General features: G+C 38.6%; 1 protein-coding gene across 1 annotated transcript; it reads right to left on the reverse strand.

The window, feature by feature from the left end:
* Window positions 1-298: 298 nt before the first annotated feature.
* On the reverse strand, window positions 299-21,088 carry LOC139938043 (phosphatidylinositol transfer protein beta isoform-like). Its single transcript, XM_071933396.1, has 10 exons — window positions 21,017-21,088; window positions 17,530-17,560; window positions 11,129-11,292; window positions 9,495-9,594; window positions 8,690-8,767; window positions 7,860-7,940; window positions 6,343-6,423; window positions 3,892-3,987; window positions 3,046-3,168; window positions 299-2,159 (listed from the first exon to the last, which is right to left on the reverse strand). Exons 1-10 carry the CDS (start codon window positions 21,034-21,036, stop codon window positions 2,118-2,120), a joined length of 816 nt encoding a protein of 271 aa, XP_071789497.1. The 5' UTR covers window positions 21,037-21,088; the 3' UTR covers window positions 299-2,117.
* Between the last annotated feature and the right edge of the window lie 1,418 nt (window positions 21,089-22,506).

Consider the following 22,506-nt stretch of genomic DNA (forward strand, 5'->3'; position numbering starts at 1 on the left):
CCTCAACTTAAGCACATCTCAGGAGTAAATCCACGTACTGTACTTGGGAACCATTTGACACATGGCGACTGACCCTTCAACGTTTGGCGTTTAGTGCACAACTGCAAATCACGTAACAGTCACACATCGAATCGCTCAACTTCATTGGTCGAGGTTTTAGATAATGGGCGGAGCTTAAAAAGATTTTGCTGTCCTCGATTCCCAGAATTTGGCGAGTGCCAGGGTATTGTTTTACATTTCAGATGAGCTTTTACAATGTTTTGACAATGAATGATGCATTTTGCCGGTCACACAAAGCTCTTCCATTCTACAGACGTAAGCCTTACTTTTAATTTACCATGATGTCTCAAGCTTAAACCATTACATGCTGATAAAAATCCACTTTTTCATTTACACTTTGAAAACAATAAACCATTACATTTATGTCATGTGGGTTAAAATGCAGCTATCCATTTCCCAGTACACTTGCTTTACCAACAACACCATCAAAACACCACCACACATTTCGTCGACCCAGTAAATCAAGACTTAATTTTGTTTGGACATAAACTCAGTGTGAATGCCCTCAACAGTCTGCTAATCCAACCCGATCCCATGCATTTAAGTCTTCCGTGTGAACCCAGGAGACAATCTCACACACACAGATCTTCACTACATACACATATCTTTGATACCTTTACACCTAATATACTTTTTCATGCATTTTCTTCTGCATATTTAGAGGAGAAATTAAATACCATTTAGTGTATCCATACTTATTAAATGGAATTAGGAACTAATTAGCAAATAACGATAATAATAAATTAAACAATCAAATTTGAGTGATGTGAAGGTAGGACTAGGTATAAATGTGTTCATGTAAATGTACCAAAATTATGCAGATTAAAGCCCAGTTCATACATGTACTTCCTGCGAATGCAAAGCAAATTTTGACGTCACACTGCTGTTTTCGCAGCAAATGTTTTGCAGGAGTTGCTGTTGCAAACTATTTATTGCGAATTGTCAAGTCAAAATTTGTATCACATTCACATTCGTAGGAAGTATGGACCGGGCTTTTTAAGCTGTCCTTTTTTACGCAACAAAATTACAAACTGTTTATAAGAATATTGTACTTATTTTGAAGCCAGCTTATGACATAAAAAATATCATTTGAAACTTCAGTTACTACTACATGTACCTCTTTGTAAGAGATGATCCAGATGTGATGGATTATTCAATTTATACCTTCTTTTGGCTGCAAGCAATAAATAATTTCAAGTCAAAACAGACCAGGTTCTTTGAGCTTTTTCAAACCTGTGAGATAAGAAGTTACAGCACATTGCAAATTGGAATATTATTTGTGACCACCAAGAAAGCTGCCAATCAAAACAGCAAATTATAAAAGTGTCAATTTCTTTAAAAAAAAAAGAAATAATAACCCATGCCTTTTTCAAACCCCAAAGGCAGAGTTTGTAACCCAGAGAAAATTACTTACATATGTATACAATGTCATTAGTCATGTACTATAACAAAATCCGACTCAAACAAATAATACATGTACATGAAAATGAGTACATTTCAAAGGAATAATAATTAAATGAAACAAGAAAACCCACCATAATGTGACAGCAACATCTAAACTTTCTTATTGGCTTATAAAATATTTGGTTTAAGTGTTACAATCATTTAAGCTGATACTTACAGAACCACACAAAAATTGCTTCAAACTTTTAGGACATAATTATTTAGTTTAACATGATAATCTGGACCCAATTTTCACAACTGATCAGCAGAAAATGTTGCTTAACAACTTTATCTGCTAAGGGAAAACAATGATTTGGGAACCAGTGAAAGCAATGTCAAGGACAGGTAATTTTGCCTGGTAATCTGTTCCTGCTTAGCAAAATTGTCACGTTCTTAGCAGTAAGTTGAAATTGAGTCTAGGTACTTTACGCGACCAGGAGCTTGATTCGGGAGCAAGAAAATTAATTAAATCTATTCTTATTGCTACAAAAAAAAAATCTTTTAAAGACATTATTCACTTTGGGCCACAGCGCCCATGAGGTGATATTTTTGCATGTGTTTATTTTGTTTTTACATGGAATTTGAAGATTAGCCCCGGAGCCATCGGACTGTGATCATTTTTCTTTGGTGCCTCTCACCTCCCCCTCTTTACGCATCTGTGGAACAAAAGACAATACTTAAATAAGTAGGATTTAAAACTTTGCATGGTGGAAATACGATATGGAAAGGTTTGCGGTAACACCATGTAATGACTATCTCTAAATAAGTTGGGGTGGTTCTGAAAAGAACCGTTGGTTTCAACTTGACTTTTCGATCAGTATACTCTGATCGTTTTCTGGAGAAAGCTAGACTCTGATGCTGCATGCTGCTTAAGTACTGTGGATGTGGATTAGCTTGGTGATGCACGTTGGCGGGAAATAGAGGCAGGAAACTTAGGTTTTTGATATCAAGTAATAAACCACAAGGGAAGCTGACTGGGTATATTTTAATAAATTTGGGTTTGAACAAAGACAAATTTACTGGAGCAGGACTTGAACCAGCGACCTTCAGATTAACTACCAGCGCTCTACCAACCGAGCTATCCAGCCATATGGTGGCAGTTGACTCTTGTTACAACAAGATTGCTGGGACTGGCCAAATGATCTCTTTTTAACAGTTACAGTGTAAAGCCCGGTTCATACTTCCTGCGAATGCGAAACAAATCTTGACGTCACAAATTTGCAAGGCATAATTCGGAGGGGGCGAGTTGTGCTCCAACTCTCTTGCGAATATCGCAGCGAAAACAGAGTTGTAACGTCAAATTCGCATCTGATTCGCATTCGCACGCAGGTATGAACCGGGCTTTATAGGAAGACAGCAAAACAAAGAAACACAAAGCACAAATGAGAATTAGTAACTGCAGAATGTACTCTTTATAAGTAGAATCTCTTCATTAGACTGCTCTTTATAACGAGAGTTGACTGAATTGTCCCGCTAATGGCTCTGATCTAGGCCAAGCCGGGTATGCTCACGACACAATGGAAAGCCAAAGAATTTGCTTACTTTATCTAGCTCTGCTTGGGTTTCATCTTCAAGTGCACGGATGTCGGCCATTGTAAGACCAGCCCATTTATCCATCCAACTGTAGAGTTGACGGTGAAAATTTGTGAATACTCTCCTTTCGGCCTAAAAATTGAAAACGAAAATACAATTCAATTTAGATCAAACTCAAATACATTTCCATAAATCATAAAAATGTCTTAACAATACGAATGTAGCAATACTTAAAGGCATGGACACCTTCGGTAAATGTCAAAGACCAGTATTCTCACTTATAAATATGCATAAAATAACAAATCTGTGAAAATTTTTACTCAATTGGTGATCAAAGTTGCAGGAGTATAATAAAAGAAAAAACACCCTTGTTGCACAAGCTTGTGTGCTTTACAGATGCCTTAAAAAGGCCTCAAGTCTAAAGTCATTTAATATTTGAGCGAGAAATTACCAATTTCAAAAAATTATTTTTTGTTGCATATTATTTTCAACTAATTTTTCAGTGTAAACGAATTTCATTAAAGAAATGAACGGTAATCGCACTGTCTGGTCATTTTCAGCATTTTATTGACTATTTAGGGGCCAACAAATTAATAAAAATCAATTAAAGACACTGGACACTGTTGGTAATTGTCAAAGACTAGTCTTCTCACTTGTTGTACCTCAACATATGCACAAAAATAACAAACCTGTGAAAATTTGAACTCAATTGGTCGTCGAAGTTGCGAGAGAATAATGGAAGAAAAAATACCCTTGTCACACGAAGATGTGTGTTTTCAGATGCTTGATTTCGGGACCTCAAAATCTTATTCTGATAATGTCTAGTGCCTTTAAGTAGGAAGGATATTTACCCACCTTTTGAATCCAGCTCTCTACTATACTTTGTAGTCCAAACCACACAAATTCAATTGTTACCAGTTTGTATGCGCACATGTGAGGCTCACAGGTGTTCTGCAAGACAGAAAAGAAAAATTAAAAATTGTTAAGACATCAAACATCAGAGACAATATGCCAGGGTTAAACCACATAAGGAAGTGTAGTGGCCGAACCGTTAAGAGCACCGAATTCAAACCCTGGTGTTTCTGATCAGCAGAGTGTGGGTTCGAATCCCCAGCCGTGACACTTGTGTCCTTAAGCAAGACACTTTACTATTGCTTCGTCCTTCGGATGGGACGTAAAGCCCTTGGTCCCATGTGTTGTGTAACGCATGTAAAAGAACCCAGTGCACTTTTCAAAAAGAGAAAGGGTTCGCCCTGGTGTTCCTGGCTGTGGCTGCTGTATGCGCTGTAGCACCTTGTAAACCCTTATAAGGTGCTAAATAATTGGGTCTCAAAATTCATCACTGCAATTACCCATCTTTCTGAAAGTTTGTAATACTCAGCGCCTTGAAAGGCGTACCTTGTTTGGTAGATACGTGCGCTATATAAGACTTACAGAGGGTGTTTAAATTTCTATTTCACTACTGGTACAGAAAAAAAACATTTGAAGGTGGTTTTTGCTACTAGCTTCATGAAACTCTGTTTACAGAAAACCAACAGAATTGCTCCGATGATTATCAAAATCCCATAGGAAATACAAATCAAGGATTTACAGAAGGTGTGGATATTCAAGGGTCAAAGATTCAATGCGTAAAATTTGGGCAAAAACAACCTCAACGAAATCGAGTAAAAACTTTGCACTGCAAAACTTAATTGGTAATATTTGTAATCAACAGCTAGATAGATGGTAGATATGTGCGCTATATGTGACCCACTCTGTCGAAATGAGGAATACTGATTAAATTTAATTTTTGAGTTTATCATAATAATCCCAACAAGCAAATCTCAACATTTAAAATAAAATAAAAATCATGATCATACGACCTTCCTGTCTGAACTAATGTGGAATTTTCGATGACCTAGACTCTTAATTTTATGACCCGTTTTGGAAACCATAAACGCCAGAAAAATTAATTTTTAAAAGCGCGACGTCTCACACACATTAAAATAATATTTGTTTACGAAATGAAAACATCGGTTTTTGACCCCCCGTAGTCAGACAAACAAAATTGCCAAAATGTACAAACAACCCAACGAGAAGTTGAGCTATAATGTGTAGACAATTTCAACAATAAATTTGACAATCTTTACCTGAAATTTTAGAGCACTTTGCGTTGATATTTCCAACTTGAAATGCGAGTATCTTTCCGTCAAAACATAGAGTAAGGACAGCTGTCAGCGACACGCATCATACAGTAAAAATGACTCGGCTTGAAGACCAGGGAACACTCGCAATTTTCCTGTGCATGTTTCTCATGATTTTAGCGATATTTCTTTCTCAACACAAAACTTAACTGAAAGATTATTCCTTTAGCCTTCAGAATGATTTGGTTTTGGGATAATACAACTTTGAAAAACCACGAAACAATAATGAAAATTAGACACTGTTTTTCCGTCTTTCGATTTAAAAAACATTCCACTGTTATAAAACATACAAGTATCTTACGCGTGCGTGGTACCAGCGCTCTGTATATGGCGTTGTATGGTACATGTCGTATGGTGTCCAGCTAGCTATGACACGCCTGGCAACTCCACCGGGTCGGGTGATGGGCCTCTCACGCTGCATGGATAAACAGATGCCTCGGTCTCTGAGCCATACTAAATCTCGCAACGCAGATTTATTAATGAGAGAGGTCACTGATGAAACCGGGTTTGCCTTTGACCCCTTTAAACATGTATTGCAGTCACTATATGTATTGATGGTGGATATAAATAGACAGATATGGTCATTGGCTTTCCAATAGTATCTCTTGGTGGCGCTATTGATGAATGGATTTAGTCTATACGTCGCGGTCAAATTGGGCGTTTTTGTATTCTCCAGGGAACTATTTAAAACATTTTTTGATAATTACAGCAAGAACAGGGCTCAGAAATCGTCTGTTTTTACATCTTTGTTAATCTTTTGACGAAAAGGTAAGACCATAAATAACAAATATGAAGTTTTCAATTTTTGTGTGTTACGATTCATGTTTGGTGTCAAATTACACGAAATGAGACTTTACTACATATTCCTCATTACAATGGAGCGGGTCACATTAAGATTGCGATATTATTATTATTATTATTATTATTATTATTATGTATGTCTATACAGACCCCTTGCACAATGCGGACCGCACCTCCTGAAAATACACGTCTACCTTTTCCATCATTTTGGGAGTCAATTCCTTTGTGCACAATTTTGACTCCTAAAATGGCAGACAAGATAGGCGCTTGTAAGTGCGCTGCGCATTATGCAAGGGGTTCTATGTCTAAAACTGTTACGCACCCTCCAGTCAGTAGTGGTGAGAGGTCCTCGTTCCAACTTTTGAGATTTCACTATCTTTGGATCTGTCTTTGGATCATAGTCCTAAATGAATCAAAATAAAACAAGAAACTAAGTTATTATGGAATGCAATTTGGCGTTAACATCAATAATTATGAAACGATTCTGGAAATATCTTGATTGTTTGGCCTTTCACTGTTTGGGAGTCGCACATTATTACTAAGTAAATAAAGATCAGCTATGAGATTTGCTGAATGTGAAAATTCATGAGAAAAGCTTGCGAGTTTGGGTTCCCCCCTTGGACCTAGAGGCGGGGACCAAGCACCTAGTAGCGCAGCCATGAGGGCCTTCCCCAAACTGGTTGCCGTCTCTAATGTTTTTTTTATTTATAAATCTTGACATTTGCGACAAAATCGGAAGCAAAAGTAAAAACCAATCAGAAGCGACAAAAATAATTTTATTAAACAAAATGCAAACAGGATATAAAAGGCCCTCGTGCCTTTGCCATTTGACTCGTGCAAGTGGTCTCCCCTTCCAGTCGCTTTGTATCGCGGCTCTACGTACATTGTAGCTGTCCAAGCCACTAAGGCCTTGACAAAAGGCTACCTTCACCGGAAACCTTCCAGATGTTACAAATCAGGAGGCTTACAGACTGTGCATCACCAGAAAAATAACAACTACAGGTTTTGGACGCAATGTAGACTATTTCTTTCTCCCTTTTGATGACTGTCTAGAATTTCAATAGTTCTGTCTAGAAGATTTGAAGGGTCAAGGAGGTTTTGTGGCAAACTAGCCTTTCATTAACAAGTCGATTACTAGTGTTTTTTTAAATGTTATCTCGTAATATGCTTATAGGTTTTGCCAACAGAGGGGGTACTCTCATTCTGTTGCAGTGTTGTGAAAGCACCAACAAGTGTTCAGTGAATCTTGCATGTTTTTCAGCATGCATAAGTGAGATATTGCAGACTAGCAGCCTGTTTATGGGAAACATCGGGACAGTGTGTTTTAAAGGCACTGGACACCTTTGGTAATTGCCAAAGACCAGTCGTCTCACTTGGTTTATCATCCCAACATATGCATAAAATAACAAATCAGTGACAGGTTTGACTCAATTTGTCATCGAAGTTGCAAGAAAATAATGAAAGAAAAAACACCCTTGTTGCAAAATTTTGAGCGCTTTCAGATGCCTAAAACAGGCTTCAGGCTTGAAGTCTGTTAATATTTGAGTGACAAAAGCTATGTTAGTGTACTTCAGAGGGAGCAGTTTCTTGTACTTTATTTATACTATTAACAACTCTCCATTGCTCGTTACCAAGTAAGTTTTCATTCTAACAATTATTTGGAGTAATTACCAAAAGTGTCTAGTGTCTTTAACACTACAAACAAAGTGTGGGCCTGATAACAAAAGAAGTCCACATAATGTAGGGACTTGAAACAGTGTACAAAAAACAAGCCATGAAGCGATGTCTTTAGAAAAATCATTAACAAAATCATAAGGAAAAAAAACCCTCAATACTTACGCAGTCTTTAACTTTGTCGTTAGCTATATCAATCTGTACAACGTCTCGCTTACTTAATTGAGCGGGTGGCAGTTTGTGAACCTTGAGTTAAGAAAAAAATGATATAAAGAAATAAATAAACTGGTGTGATATACATGAACATTAATCAAATAACTATAAAATTACCTCAAACCACAACTGAACACTGCAGGCCATCCAACTGTATGTTTCATCATTTCAGTTTGAGTTTGTCTTTTCTCAAAGGTTACTTCGCCAAATTTTGCCATGCCAGAAACTGTGTCTAAAATAAAGTGGGTAATATTAAAAGTATTTTTAATAGTACACAGGACCTGTAATTTCATCTCTAAAGTGCTCTTCCATTGTAAATCTTAAAAGTCTACTGGAGAATGTTGAAGGAGCACCAAGGCCAAGACCAGGGCATGGAAGGCAGAGACCTCTGTGTAACTCGCGGCCAGGAGTACTTTTGAAGTATTTTTGAAGGTGGTTGGGATGGACGTAATATACACAAACTGGAAGGTTTTTATTATTTTTTATTATTGATGGTTTATTAAAATTGAACTTGTAGCCAATGGCTAAATTGTGTCAGGTAAATACAGTAAAATATTTTTAAAAAAACCTTAGGCATACACAATAGACGAAATGCAAATGCGACATCGACCGCCATCCTTGATGAATATGTTCACGTAAAGAGCCATCACTGGCTGAGATATGGGCGTAGCGCGTACACACTTGCATTTTGAATTCCATTGTTACATCAAAGATGGCGGCCAAGGGCGCCCATTGCAATCCGTCTATATATTATTTATTGTTTATAGTTGCTAAGGACTTACATTTTCCTGCTTTCCTCTGTCTGGTTTGTGCCATGTTTCAATGGTTAGGGAGAACTTTTCCTTCATGTAATCGGGATTCTGCCAAAAAGGAAAATATAAAAAGATGTTATCAATTACAACATGTACATGTGTCCACTCACACATCAATTGTAAAGAGAATAAACAGCTGGTCTTTATCACCCATACAGGCCTGGAATTTCGTCATTTTTAGGGCAAGGCCGCTTCGGCCTCCGATAGATGCAAATTTTGAAGGGCACCAAGGCCAAAGGAAAGGGCACCAAGGCCAAACAGAACATTGTTCAAGGGCACTGAGGCTAAAGAAAGTTTACACTTAGAAAATAAAACAAGAAAATGGAAGCAAAGCACAAACATTTTATGCTTACAGGGTAAATGTTGTTCAGGTGTTAAAACCCATTCTGGGCGATCTTCAAATTGCGCAAACCATTTCTGCACTATCGTTAAATTGCGCAAAATATTTGTACACGATAGGCAAATTGTGCACACCATTCCTCCACTATCGCACATTGCACAAACTATTCCTGCACGCCATTGCCCAAACCATTCCTGTTCGTTGATCGGCAAGTGCACAAACTATTCATATCAGATCGACTGATTGTGCAAACATTTTTGTGCAAACCATTTCAGCATAAACAAAACCACCGATCCCGAACTAAACTAATGTACTATGTCTGCCATTAAACTTCATAATCCGGAGGAGTGGAGTTGGTTTTATGGCACCGGCCCAATGAAAAGGGAAAGTAAATGTTTGATACATCGGTTAAATAGCAAATTGTTAAGTACTCACAGTAATGACCGTTTTGCAGTAAGGGTAAGCATTCCATGCTTCTTCCACCATCTCCAATGCACCCTCTGGTGCTAATGCTCTTACATAACCTGGAACTTTCCTGTAATTAACAAATGTATCAAGCAAACAAATCAATGGGTTTGCAGATTTTGCAAACAGGCAACACTTACAACTTTTAAATACTGTACCAAGCCCGATAACACAGTGAACATCTGTACTTGTTATACCACGGGAACAAATTACAAATTATGAAGTTTTATTGGTCGAGAACCAATTACGTGATGTGATACAAAGACGAATGTTAAATGGCTAAGGATGTGCGCTACGCATGACGCACAGCACAGAGGGTAACATGAGTTTTGTTTACCGGAATCTGTTACCTTGATTATCCCCACCATTGGTCGATTTCCAGCGCTTTGTACAATAGACCGTTCCATTAAGCTCCACCCCATTGCACAACCAAGTATCAGACAAATAAAGCCAGACATGTGTGCGCGTACGCTTGGCGCGCACGGCAGAGTTGTGCAGAATGGCATTGGAGAGGCTCATGTGTTCTTGCTCACACAAGCCTAATAGATCAGTGTATTAGAAACAGGAAAATGTTTGAGGGAACAGTGAAGAATTGTTTTGAACTGTTCGTCTGCTTAATAATGTTTAAACACCTTCTTAAAAGAAGAACATACATGTACATGGTACAGTGTATTTAAAACAAAACAATTGTAGCACGCTGTGACTGTGGTCCATGGGTTTTGTACACCCTCGGGGGGCAAAACCCCTTGGCTGTACAAAACACCATGAATTCTAACATCAGTGCAGTACCAGCTGCCAAAACATAGGATTCGAACTGCCTCTAGCTACCGGGCAATCTCGGTAGTCTAGTTGGTAAGACACTGCTCTAGAATTGCAAGGGTCGTGGGTTTGAATCCCACCACAGTAATATGCCTGTGAACTTTTTTACATAACTCAAGAAAGTACCGAGTATACAGTGCTAACACACATCGGTGTATGGGTAAAAACCAAAATTATATTCTTTATCCCTGATGCAAATTTAACATCTATTATACCATGGATTCTGTCACAGCGTGCAACAATTGTATAATGAACATTATGTACCAGAGGGAGGTCCCACCCCCAAACTCTATACACTCTTTCCCTCTCACACAGAAGTAGCCCTCCCCCTTCCCAGAAGATCATAGAGCTAAAGAAATCCTGAGATTCCCAGGAAACAATGATGACACAATGGGAAGGGGTACAACATGCCGATAACGAATATTAGTTTTGGTTTTACCCTTAAACAAATGCGTATTAGCACCGTATATACTTGGTACTTTCCCGTGCTCTGTGAACAAATCACAGGCATGTTACTCGGGCGGGATTCCCAACCCACCACCATTACAATTCTAGAGCAGTGTCATACCAACTAGACCACCGAGATTGCACAGTAGCTAGGAGCAGTTTGACTCCCTAAGCAGCCAGTACCGCAACGATTTATTCCCGTCCAAGTAACACATGTACAACGTAAGCCTGTAATTTTTTCACAGCGCTTTTGGAAAACATACAGTGCTAACACACATCGGTGCCTTGGTAATATCAAAATTAATACAAAAACAAAACAGTTAATATAGAATACTTACTGTTGTAAATGATAAACTTTATTTGTGTATTGCCCCTTCTCGATGACGTTGCCACTATCATCTTTCTTTTCATAGGGTTCGTTTTTCCTCACCTCGACTCCTTCACCTCCTCCTGTTTCATTCTTGCTCGCTTCGGCCACAGCCCATAATTGTGCGACTTGGTACTGAGGTCAGATAAGAAATAAAGAACATTTATTGTACATATATAATGCAACTTTAGACATTATATTTCAGGTCAGTATGCTATTGCTTGGAAAGTGAGATACCACTAAGGCCTGCAATATCACTGGTTGCCATGGTTTTGGCCTTGGTGCCCTTTTTCCAATTGAAGTACCCTTTGCAAAATGGCCTTGCAGTCTCAAAGATGAAATTTCAAGCCTGGCTCACCTAAAATGTGCCCTTTACTAAATCACGCACAGTGACATTGCCCCCCAATATAGTGCATCCAAGATTATTCTGAGGATGACGTCAGTGGAATTCGGTCAATGCATTAGTACACACACTGTGCACTGATTTTAAACTCCCATCATGCTGTACTTTATTGTATACTCGTATTAAAACATCATTAGTCAGAGTTGCTGTACTGTGTCAATAGTAACAACTTGAGAGGCTAATGGTCCTCACTTATCGTCTGGAGCTTTTAAAAAAGTGCATTAAATACATGTACGAGGATGTGTACACATTACAGTGTACAGTTGTAGCCTAGTTAGCCTACATGTACATGTTCTGTATCTCTAAAGGTTACAGGTACATGTATGCACATGTACAAGGCCCAAATTCATAGAGCTGCTAAGCACACAAATTTGCTTAGCATGAAATTTTTGCCTCGATAATAACAGAATTACCAACCAAACTTTCATGTGATTTTCAGGATAAGCAAACAACAACTGAATACCAGTAACAAGCAATATGCAACAAATGGAAATTTGGTTGGTAATCCTGTTTTTATCAAGCAACAAATTTCATGCTAAGCAAAATTTTGTGCTAAGCAGCTCTATGAAATTGGGCCCTGGTGACAACTCTTGATACAGTTCTCAAGGGAGTATTTTATACAGCCAGGGTCCAATCACAGAACTGTAGATTACACTGCATCCACAGATGAGGTCATGACCTCAGTTGCCAGGCCCTTGGAAGTGCCCCTTTCAAAGTGAATTATGACCTTGCCCTCTCACAGATAAATTTCCATATCTTCTATGTCCACAATACTACAGTACACAGCACTGACTCTTCTTAATCCTAATCCATACAAACTGCAGTGCATGTCATCCATTGTATGCAAAGATGTATTTTTAATGTTTGTCTGTGCTTCTCCCCAGACCTAGATGTTGCATTTTGTTTTAAGCTTCACCTTTTAATCTCTTCTAATTTTTACAACAATTTAGACCATATTACTCTGTATTATACACTATTTGCAACATTGAATAAACGTATCTTTCTATCTATCTACATGTAGGCTACATTGTACATCTATTGTAGCTTGACCTTATAAACACATATAGCAATCTGCACTAGATGTAGATCACAGACAAAAGTGTTAAACAGCCAATAAAGGATGATCTGAATCTTTCAACTATTACCTTTTTATGGCCAAATAGACATCTAGATACCGGTTTATAACCATTTTACTCTCAAAATTTGCATTTAATAATAAATAACTCGAGTCGAAACTTGGAAAAGAAAGGAAGTTTTTAAGTTGCTGTTCACTGATCATGTCAAGAGAGGGCGCTGTAACCAGTCACTATTTTAAAAGACTAGTGCCCTGCGGGCACTATTCCCTCAAAACACGCGCACGCAATCACTAGACTCTAATTTGTAGTTCACCCCCATATGGTATGTATGTGACCATGTGACTGTGTTTCAGCCAACCACAATACAGAACAAGCAAGAGGTGTGTAATAATATAAGCTTAGAACGCCGATGATTTGGTAACCGCATGAGTGGTGGAATGTTTGTCTGACAGCCGAGTATTTTTAGCAAAAATTACTATATGTACATATTTTATAAGTGTAGAGTGCTATTAATTTTGTGTATGGCCAGGGCTATGATCTTCTATTGACCTCATTGTTGTCCGTATGTAGAACTTTCATTGCATCATGTCAAGAAGAACCTGTTTAAAATTGTTCAAATGACACTTAAATTATACTGCCTTAGGTACACAATTATACAATACTAGTGTACATGTACATTACATGTACAAAGTATTGATTTTATTCATCACTTCCTAACACTAACAGAACCAGGGTGTGCATCCATTACACAGTGGAAATGAAACAGGTGGCTAAGCACTGGGTGTTTAATGAATTATATGATGGCGCACCTTCATTACTTAACGTGTAACATGAATGTTACTTATTTGACATTTACCTTGCTCAAAGGCAGCCTTTTCAATTAATTTTACCGAAGGGCAAGGATTTCACCGTTAACTTTGTGTGAGCCTGTGAGGTCATTTCCAGGGTTTTTCAGGCTAATAAATGAGGCAGTCACTTTGGTAACAGCCTTCCTTCAAAATCACAAAGTTAGCTTTGAAATTTATATAAACGCTTTGTGCATTGTGTTTACTACTGTAAACACTGCACGCTTCCTTTGGAAACCATTGCAACAAGCAGCTTGTACCAAAATACCCAACACAAGGTCAAAGTAAAAGGTCATGTCCGGCTATGAAATTGTCCAATGAAGGTTAACATAGCATCACAATATACCCAAAACCAGATTGTCTGGATCTTGTTATTTCTGTTGACATTTACATCCTGAACAAATTTTGCTTTTAAAAGAAATAAACAGTATCAGCAATGTCTGGGCATTTTGTGATGGTGATACAAAACAACAGAAATTAAAACATACTGAGGTAAGACCAGTATCTTTTTTGTATGCGTACCATTCATTTTCTGACTGAGTGTACAGGTTCAGCGAGTTTGTATACAACCTTTATTTGACCCGGAAGTAAAATTACCAACCAGGAAAGTACCTGTTCCTGAAATTTATTGTTGATAGCCTTTAAGGTTCTTGAAAAAGGTTTGCATGCCCAGTTACAAAACAATGGAAACTTACACGTACACAGGCCTACTTCCTTTTTGAAACGGCAAGGGCACCAATGCATTTTGGTCGCCCTATGACTATGAGGGAATGTAAATTTCTACACACATTGTAGCATTTCAAGGGCACCAAGGTAATGACTAGAGGGCATGGAGGCAATCAACTTTGTTTGCTTCGTGAAGTATCAGGCCTGCGTACATACATGAACCCTTTAAAGTTTGCATAATAGTTAATGGATTAGTTAACTGCCTCATCATCATGGCAGTTTCTGTTTACAGTAATTTTGCTCTGCGATCAATACTTCATTTTTCAAGTGCTAAACCGCATGGGAAACCTCACAGACTGGTTATACTTTAAATAAATTTGGGTCAAACAAGGGCGGATTTACAAGAGCGGGACTTGAACCTGGTAAAAATGTCTGCAGATCTGGGGCCAATTTCATAGAGCTGCTTAAGCAAAAAACTTGCTTTATAAGCACGAAAATAGCTCGCTTATTTTTCACATGTTACTGGCAAAAATTTCATGCCATATACATTGCTTGTGACTGGTATTTAGCTGTTGTTTACAAGCATAACAATTGAGTGGAGTCTTGGCCGATAATCTGATTTTACTAAGCAAGGATTTCTTTGCTTAAAAGCAAAATTTTGTGCTTAAGCAGCTCTATGAAATTGGGCCCTGGGAACATCATAAGTACTGTGCTTACTTATTTGCATTTAAAATCTATTATTAGCATTGGCACAGAGAGAGGGCTACATGTTGTAATTAGATATTAAGTTTATCTCATTAAAAATGCTCACCCTTCAGTATAGGGCAGTCAATCATTACGTAACAATAACATGTTTTGCACAGGGTCAAATTGTATGGGACACTCACTCACTGGTGTAATTCATTAGTGAGTGTACTACACTGTACATGTACATGTCACCATGGAGGTAGAAATATACTCCATGATGTAACATTTTTAATTGAGTACCAGTAAATGTGTTGACAAAGAAATTAACATCATTTAGGGCCTGCATTAAGCTTTAGTGCCAAGCATGTTTTTACACTTCTCACCATGTTTATATCGCACAATTAAACATGGCCATGTAATCTCCTCTCGATCAATCAGAATGGACAAAATGTCCTGGGTGTTTATCAATCAATTTGGTCTTATGGAATCCATGCACGCATAGAGAACTACATGTTGTACATTACACACATTGTACATGTGTGGGTCTCTGTACTTTAATTGAGTCCTAATGGAGTGCATTTCCTCCCCAGGTATATTACATGTATGCATACAGTGTCTGTGTTTGTACAATGTTCTGTAGGGTGACATGAGTCCAGAGTTTGCTATGCATCGGTAGTATAGTGTACATCACCCATTTCAAATGAAGCATTTAAAGGAACACGTTGCCTTGGATCGGTCGAGTTGGACTTTGAAAAGCGTTTGTAACCGTTTGTTATAAAATGCATATGGTTAGAGAGGTATTTTAAAAGTAGAATATAATGATCCACACAAGTATCATTCGAAATTGCGTGGTTTTTCTTTTACCTTGTTGACTAACACGGTCGGCCATTTATGGGAGTCAAATTTTTGACTCCCATAAATGGCCGACCGTGTTAGTTCGCAAAGTCGAAGGAAAACCATGCAATTTCGAGGCGAATTTGTGGGGATCATTGAATTCTACTTTTAAAACATCTTTCTAACCATATGCATTTTATAACAAACGGTTACAAATGCTTTTTATAGACCAACTAGTCCGTTCCAAGGCAACATGTTCCTTTGACTGAAAAGCTGCAGTTGATCGGGCAAAGGCACCAAGGCGTTTTCTTCTTGGTAAAGGGCACCCTATAAGGAAATTGTAAACTTCTACTGGAGCACTTCAAGGGCACGAAGGCAATGACCAGGGGGCATGGAGGCAATCGCCTTCGTTGCCTCCGTGAAGTATCAGGCCTGGAAAACATTTTAAACTCAACTCATCCTACACCGTACAGTACCATGTTGTTTTTATTAATGGTGTGACCGTGGCGATATACTTGTACAAATACATGTACAAAATAAATGTAACTGATGCAAGGCTGTCGTATTAGGTAAAAGGGGTCACCTTAGCAGAGGGGATGATAACGAACTTAGTACACGTACATGTAGCTGGCTGAATGAAAACAAACCTCTTCATTTGTAACTTTACAGTTGATACAATGGTATTATAGTGCTGTACACGTAACTGCCTTAAAGGCATGAAGGAAGATGTAGGCTATGTACATAAATGTATGTAGTCAGGTAAATTGAGTACAATGTTGTTTCACATTCTATGTACTCGAGTCTGTGAAACTTTTATTTGACTAACTCCCAAAAGGGGACATACACCAAGCTGGCAATCTCTCTCATACAAACATTGGTTTTATGTCTTTGATTATGAGTCGCACGCCACAAGTCAAGAAATTGTGATTTAGTAACTGGACGACAATACTAACTTAATCCTAGTCATTGTGAAATCAGCGGATAGCTTGGTAGAATTCGAACCTACAACCTTGTCATTTTCATGACACAAAAGCAATAAGGTTGTCATTAATGATTCTTTGCGCAAAATTCACACTGCACTAACAATATGTAGTACCTCCCACATACATACATGTCATCAACATTTCTCTAATTATGAGCAAGATGTTCATCTTATTGATTACTCTCAATGTACATGTACATGTACATGTAACTATAGACCCCATGTAATGTAGGCATACCGATATCAAAACCAAACAAGTTAGCCTCGACAAACAAATGACAACCAGAGAGGATCATTTGAAGGAGGTGTCTGAATTTGGCGGCTCTCGCTACAGCTATGGCTGGATTGCTGCGTCATTTTTAAAGTACAGAATGTCCTTTGCAACACCCTTAGCAACAGGCGTAGCCATAACCGTCAAAGGGCTATAATAACTACAGCTGTTGATGGATGACTGCGTCATTATTAAAGTACAGAATGTCTTTTGCAATACCCTTAGCAACAGACGTAGCCATAACCACCTAAGGGCTATAACTACAGCTATGGCTGGATTGCTGCGTCATCGTTGAAGTACAGAACGTCCTACTGCAACACGCTTAGCAACAGACTTACATGTAGCCGTAGCCATAACCACCTAAGTGGGTGCGACCTACATGTACAGGCCAAAAGAGCAATTCCAGTTTGGAAAGATTTAAATGGGAAAACTTTTGAAAGGGCACTAAGGCCAAGACCAGGGGCAACGGAGGCCATTGGCCTGTGTGGCCCGTGTGAGTAGGAGACCAGTAATCAGGGAATACAGGGTGTCAAAAAAGTTTGCTGCACTCGTCACCAAAAATTGTGCACACGTAAAACATAGTTGATTAAAGGAGTGGATAAACTTACCTCTTCCACAGTTAGTGGCAAAACTATCCGACTGGAAAGAAAGACAAAACACAAAAAAAAAACATTAACATTTAAACCGATTGGAGTTTGACTTCAGAGTATGATACACTGTACATGATTGTATTAATCAAAATAACTGAATTCTCAATTGACATGATAGGCTACACACGTGACTGTAATTTTCTCAAATACTGCCAAATGGCTACGCGTCACAAACCATGCACACACAAAAAAATTAATTAAAAACTCAGATGAATACCTGAATTGTGGATGGTTTTTACAGGGCCATCTCCTCATTTGACATTTTAACAACAATTTAAAGGAATTCAATACAAACCATCTTGGCTGAATTGTATTGGAATATATTTTATCTAGAACTGTATTGAACCTTTTAAAACTTTGATGTTGATGTAGCCTTGTAATAAAGATAATAGAAAGGATCTAGGAAGGAACTTCCTGCAATATGATAACGGCACCGATAACAGGTTGGTGATATCAGTGGTACATGTACGTATTATGGTTTTTGTAGGAGAGACATTTACTGTCTATCTGACATCACAAGCAATTTTACACAATGGTCCTACTTTTAAGTCAACGGATGAATGTAACCCGTACAGGTAAATGTATGTTGTTAATCTGACCAGTTAACCAGGGCCAGGGTCAGTTACATACATGTATGAATTTACTTTTTAGAGCGCAATTTCGCAAAAAAAAGATTTGATGAAATTTAATATAGTGTGCCCGGGTGGTCTAGAGCATCAGACTTGAGTTCTGATGGCTGAATCATTAGAAAATGTACACTTTTAGTGACACAAACTGTGTTCTTGGACAAGACTCTGTATAATGGCTTCTCACCACTATGTAGTAAATGTGCACCTGCGAGGAGGGTTTACAATTAAAAATATTCTATAATAATATGATTATCGCTAACCACCATATTTTGCGCTTATGATCACCATTCTCTGCTTACGGCAAGTGTCGTATTTCTGCACTAGCTGTGTTTGTAAGTGTAAAATGCACTTTCCATGCAAGCTATATATGCGTTAACGGTGGGTATTGTACTCTGACAGCGCCCACGCACTGCCGCACTGCCTTGTAACACCCCTTTCACAGAATGGTTTAGTCTGACTCGGCCGTGGCTCGGCAGTTCGTCAGTTCAATAGGCTGGTACCCGCGGTTCAGCGCTTGGTGACCCCAAAAATAAAGCGTTGAGCATATTGAGAAGTCAAAAAACGGGCGATGCGACAGAAAAACAACGGAGAGTACTGAGCAGAAAATTGCATTTTTTGAAGATGTTTTTTTTAATTTCACTCATCAAAACGGCAATGCAAGCAGTATGAATGTATACTGAGTGTGTGGGGAAAGTTTTGGTTGTGTAGTAGTACAAAGGAAACTTCAGTTATTGGTGGCTAAAGGTCGTAAAACTTTCATCTATCAACACCGATTTTAAAAACGTATAGCGTTAAGGGGAAGGAGGCCGAAAATAATAGACCCCTATTTTTATAGTTTCTAGAAGTATATGATTGTTAGACCCAGTAACTGGGGCGCTGTACTCCTTTTCAACAATTTTTGACTTTATCTGTCGTACTAGCGCCCCAGGGAATGGCACAGAATTTTAACGAATACCCAGTTTTTCGCGACACCCAGCCACAAAAAATGCCTCAAAATGACAAAAAGACCAAACAAACTAGCTCAAAAATCGCCTACTCTATTCTCGATACGTCTAGGATGTAACATCAGGCATTTAATTGTACTCACGATCATTTTTTAAACTCCAAATCGATGATTTTTAACTCCGCATCGTGGAGCGATTGACAAGTCTGCGATTTTCGGATGTGTATGGTAACGAAACATGGCGTCGCGTTGTGGGTGGATGTCCATCAACGGCTGTTTAATGCTACACTTGTTACAGGCGTTGCAGCGAATGCTATACATTGTACACGGGGATGGGTACAGGCGCTGCAGCTAGCGAGTGCCCACGTGCGTTCAATCATGGTCAACGTAACTTACACGGTGCCGGGTTGTTGGAAAATTATCAGAAAGGGGGTGAAAAGTTCTCAGAAAGGGAATATTGTCTGAAAGAGGGGATTTTTCTGGTCTGAAGTCTGCTGGATGAAGCTGGATGGTTCTGGATGAAGTCTGCTGGTCTGGATTTTTCTGGTCATCGCCCCCCCCCCAAAAAAAAAAAGGGAAAAAAAAAAAGGGGGAAAAAAGATGATAAATAAATAAAATAAAATTCTACAGTGACACTGGCAGCACTAAACATTATAAGAAGCAATTTAACCATGCACAAAAATCGTAGGCCTAGATGAAGTACAGCGGTTTTTATTTATTTATCATATTTTTCCCCCTTTTTTTGGGGGGGGGGGGGCGATGACCAGAAAAATCCCCTCTTTCAGACAATATTCCCTTTCTGAGAACCTTTCACCCCCTTTCTGATATTTTTCCAACAACCCGGCACCGTGTAAGTTACGTTGCCCATGATTGAACGCACGTGGGCACTCGCTAGCTGCAGCGCCTGTACCCATCCCCGTGTACAATGTATAGCATTCGCTGCAACGCCTGTAACAAGTGTAGCATTAAACAGCCGTTGATGGACATCCACCCACAACGCGACGCCATGTTTCGTTACCATACACATCCGAAAATCGCAGACTTGTCAATTGCTCCACGATGCGGAGTTAAAAATCATCGATTTGGAGTTTAAAAAATGATCGTGAGTACAATTAAATGCCTGATGTTACATCCTAGACGTATCGAGAATAGAGTAGGCGATTTTTGAGCTAGTTTGTTTGGTCTTTTTGTCATTTTGAGGCATTTTTTGTGGCTGGGTGTCGCGAAAAACTGGGTATTCGTTAAAATTCTGTGCCATTCCCTGGGGCGCTAGTACGACAGATAAAGTCAAAAATTGTTGAAAAGGAGTACAGCGCCCCAGTTACTGGGTTTATATGATAGTAATGTAACTGTCACCTGTGGCTGTGTGTAAGCACAGAATTCCCTGCTTCTTAATTAACTAATTCCATAATTCATAAACATAAGCGCAGATTGAGATTATATTTGCTTTAGAGTTTAGCCTAAACTCTAAAGCAAATATAATCTCAATCTGCGCGGGTTAGAAAGTTTGCGTTAAGAAGCAGAGCCAATGACATTGGGCCCAGCTGTTATGAGTCTGACCCAGGCATTGCTTTTTTTCCTGCACGATGACCAAAACAAGCACACGAAATAGACCGACTGCAGTCCTGTAGCCTGCACCTTGAAATGTACCTATGCACGTTTGTTGTATGGGAATCCCCCATGTCTATGATGACATTCCATTCACTTCAGTGAAACCCACACACATGACATACCGACAAACAGATCGCCGTTTACTTCAGTATTTCCACACTTCAACACAAACCCACACCATTAAACACATGTTATTTTCACCACAGTTCATTAATTGTGGTCGTTTTCACTTTAGTGAACTCTAAAACGACAAAATACTTACAATTCTTTTCGTAAAACCATCTTCAGAGATCGGGAACGTGTTCACAGACGCAAAACTTGATGGGATGTGCCGGGTATGACGTCATGCAACTAAAGTCCATTAATCGTCTGGTACCATTCTATAGACTGTTAACAAAACCTATATACTGCACAGGGAAGCAAGACCACCTTCCCGGAACTTTAAATGGTCCTTGGAAATAACTATTTGTTTACACGGGTATTTTATCGGGAACCAGTTATTATTATTTGGCCTGCAACTATTAAAATTGTGTTTGCCCTGTATTTTTTCCACTATTGAACTTGCTATTTTCATCCTTTGATTTGATATGAATAAAACCACCAGCTTGTTTATTATTATTAGCAACATCGGAAAACAATAATCCCAGCTGACACTTGCGTATATCCTGCCATGATTTACTAACCGATCAGCCAGGCCCAGGGCAAATAATCTAATCAATTCTATTTTAAAAAAATGGTTTGCTAAACAAAAGTGTAACAGAGATGATTTTTTTTTTTTGCAACAGTCTTTTTAAACCCTCCAAAACAACACGCCCTGATAACAATAAAATTTATGTAATTTTCACATCACATCTGACTGTAAGTGTCTCTTGAAACCCTCCAAAACACAGTATCAAAAGTAGAAAAAGGAAGTAGGAAAAATAAGCATAATTTGCATAAATTAAATAATTAAGTTTTCTCCTCTACTTTCCACTAAATGTACAGCATGCATACACATGCGCCCTGATAGTAGTAACATTGCTATAATAATTATTGTCATATCAAATTTGCATAAAACCAGGAAACCCTCAAAGTGTTGGCTGGACTGAGGAGGAGGATTCAACAGAGGGCGCTATCACAAAAAGGTTGTACACAGTTATTTGCCATTCGGGGACCAAATTAAATCTCCGGGGGACTGAATCTCCTGTCACAAAATGCACCACCGGCAGGAAGACGGAAATTAATAGAAAAAGCAAAATAACACTTTTAATCTAAAACTTGGTATTACAGCCTACATGTGCCTCGTGTAAAATTGTGGGCGACATCTGGCCTTTTTTTCTACCGAGCTAGCTGGAAAGGTTACCTATAGTCAGTGGTCTCAATCTGAGGCACCCTATGGTTCGCGAAACGTTCTGGAAATTGTCGTCAAACATTGCGGGGGAATAAAAAATCAAAATTCTGCTCTATCAAACAGTACCGTAATAGTAGGCTCAAACATCTACTATACGGTGTTATTTCAAAACAAAATCCTTTTGGTAATTACTCAAAATACTATAACCTTACTTGGTAACGAGCAAGGGGGAGAAGTTGATAGTATAAAACATTTTCAGAAACTGCTCCCTCTAAAGTGACGTGAAAACCAAGAATTTGATACCTCAAAATTAGATTTTGAGGTCCCGAAATCAAGCATTGGAAAGCACACAACTTCATGTGACAAGGGAGTTTTTTCTTTCATAGTTATCTCGCAACTTTGACGACCAATTGAGCTCAAAT

The sequence above is a fragment of the Asterias amurensis genome, chromosome 6, assembly GCF_032118995.1.
Source record: "Asterias amurensis chromosome 6, ASM3211899v1".
Classification (NCBI taxonomy): Eukaryota; Metazoa; Echinodermata; class Asteroidea; order Forcipulatida; family Asteriidae; genus Asterias; species Asterias amurensis.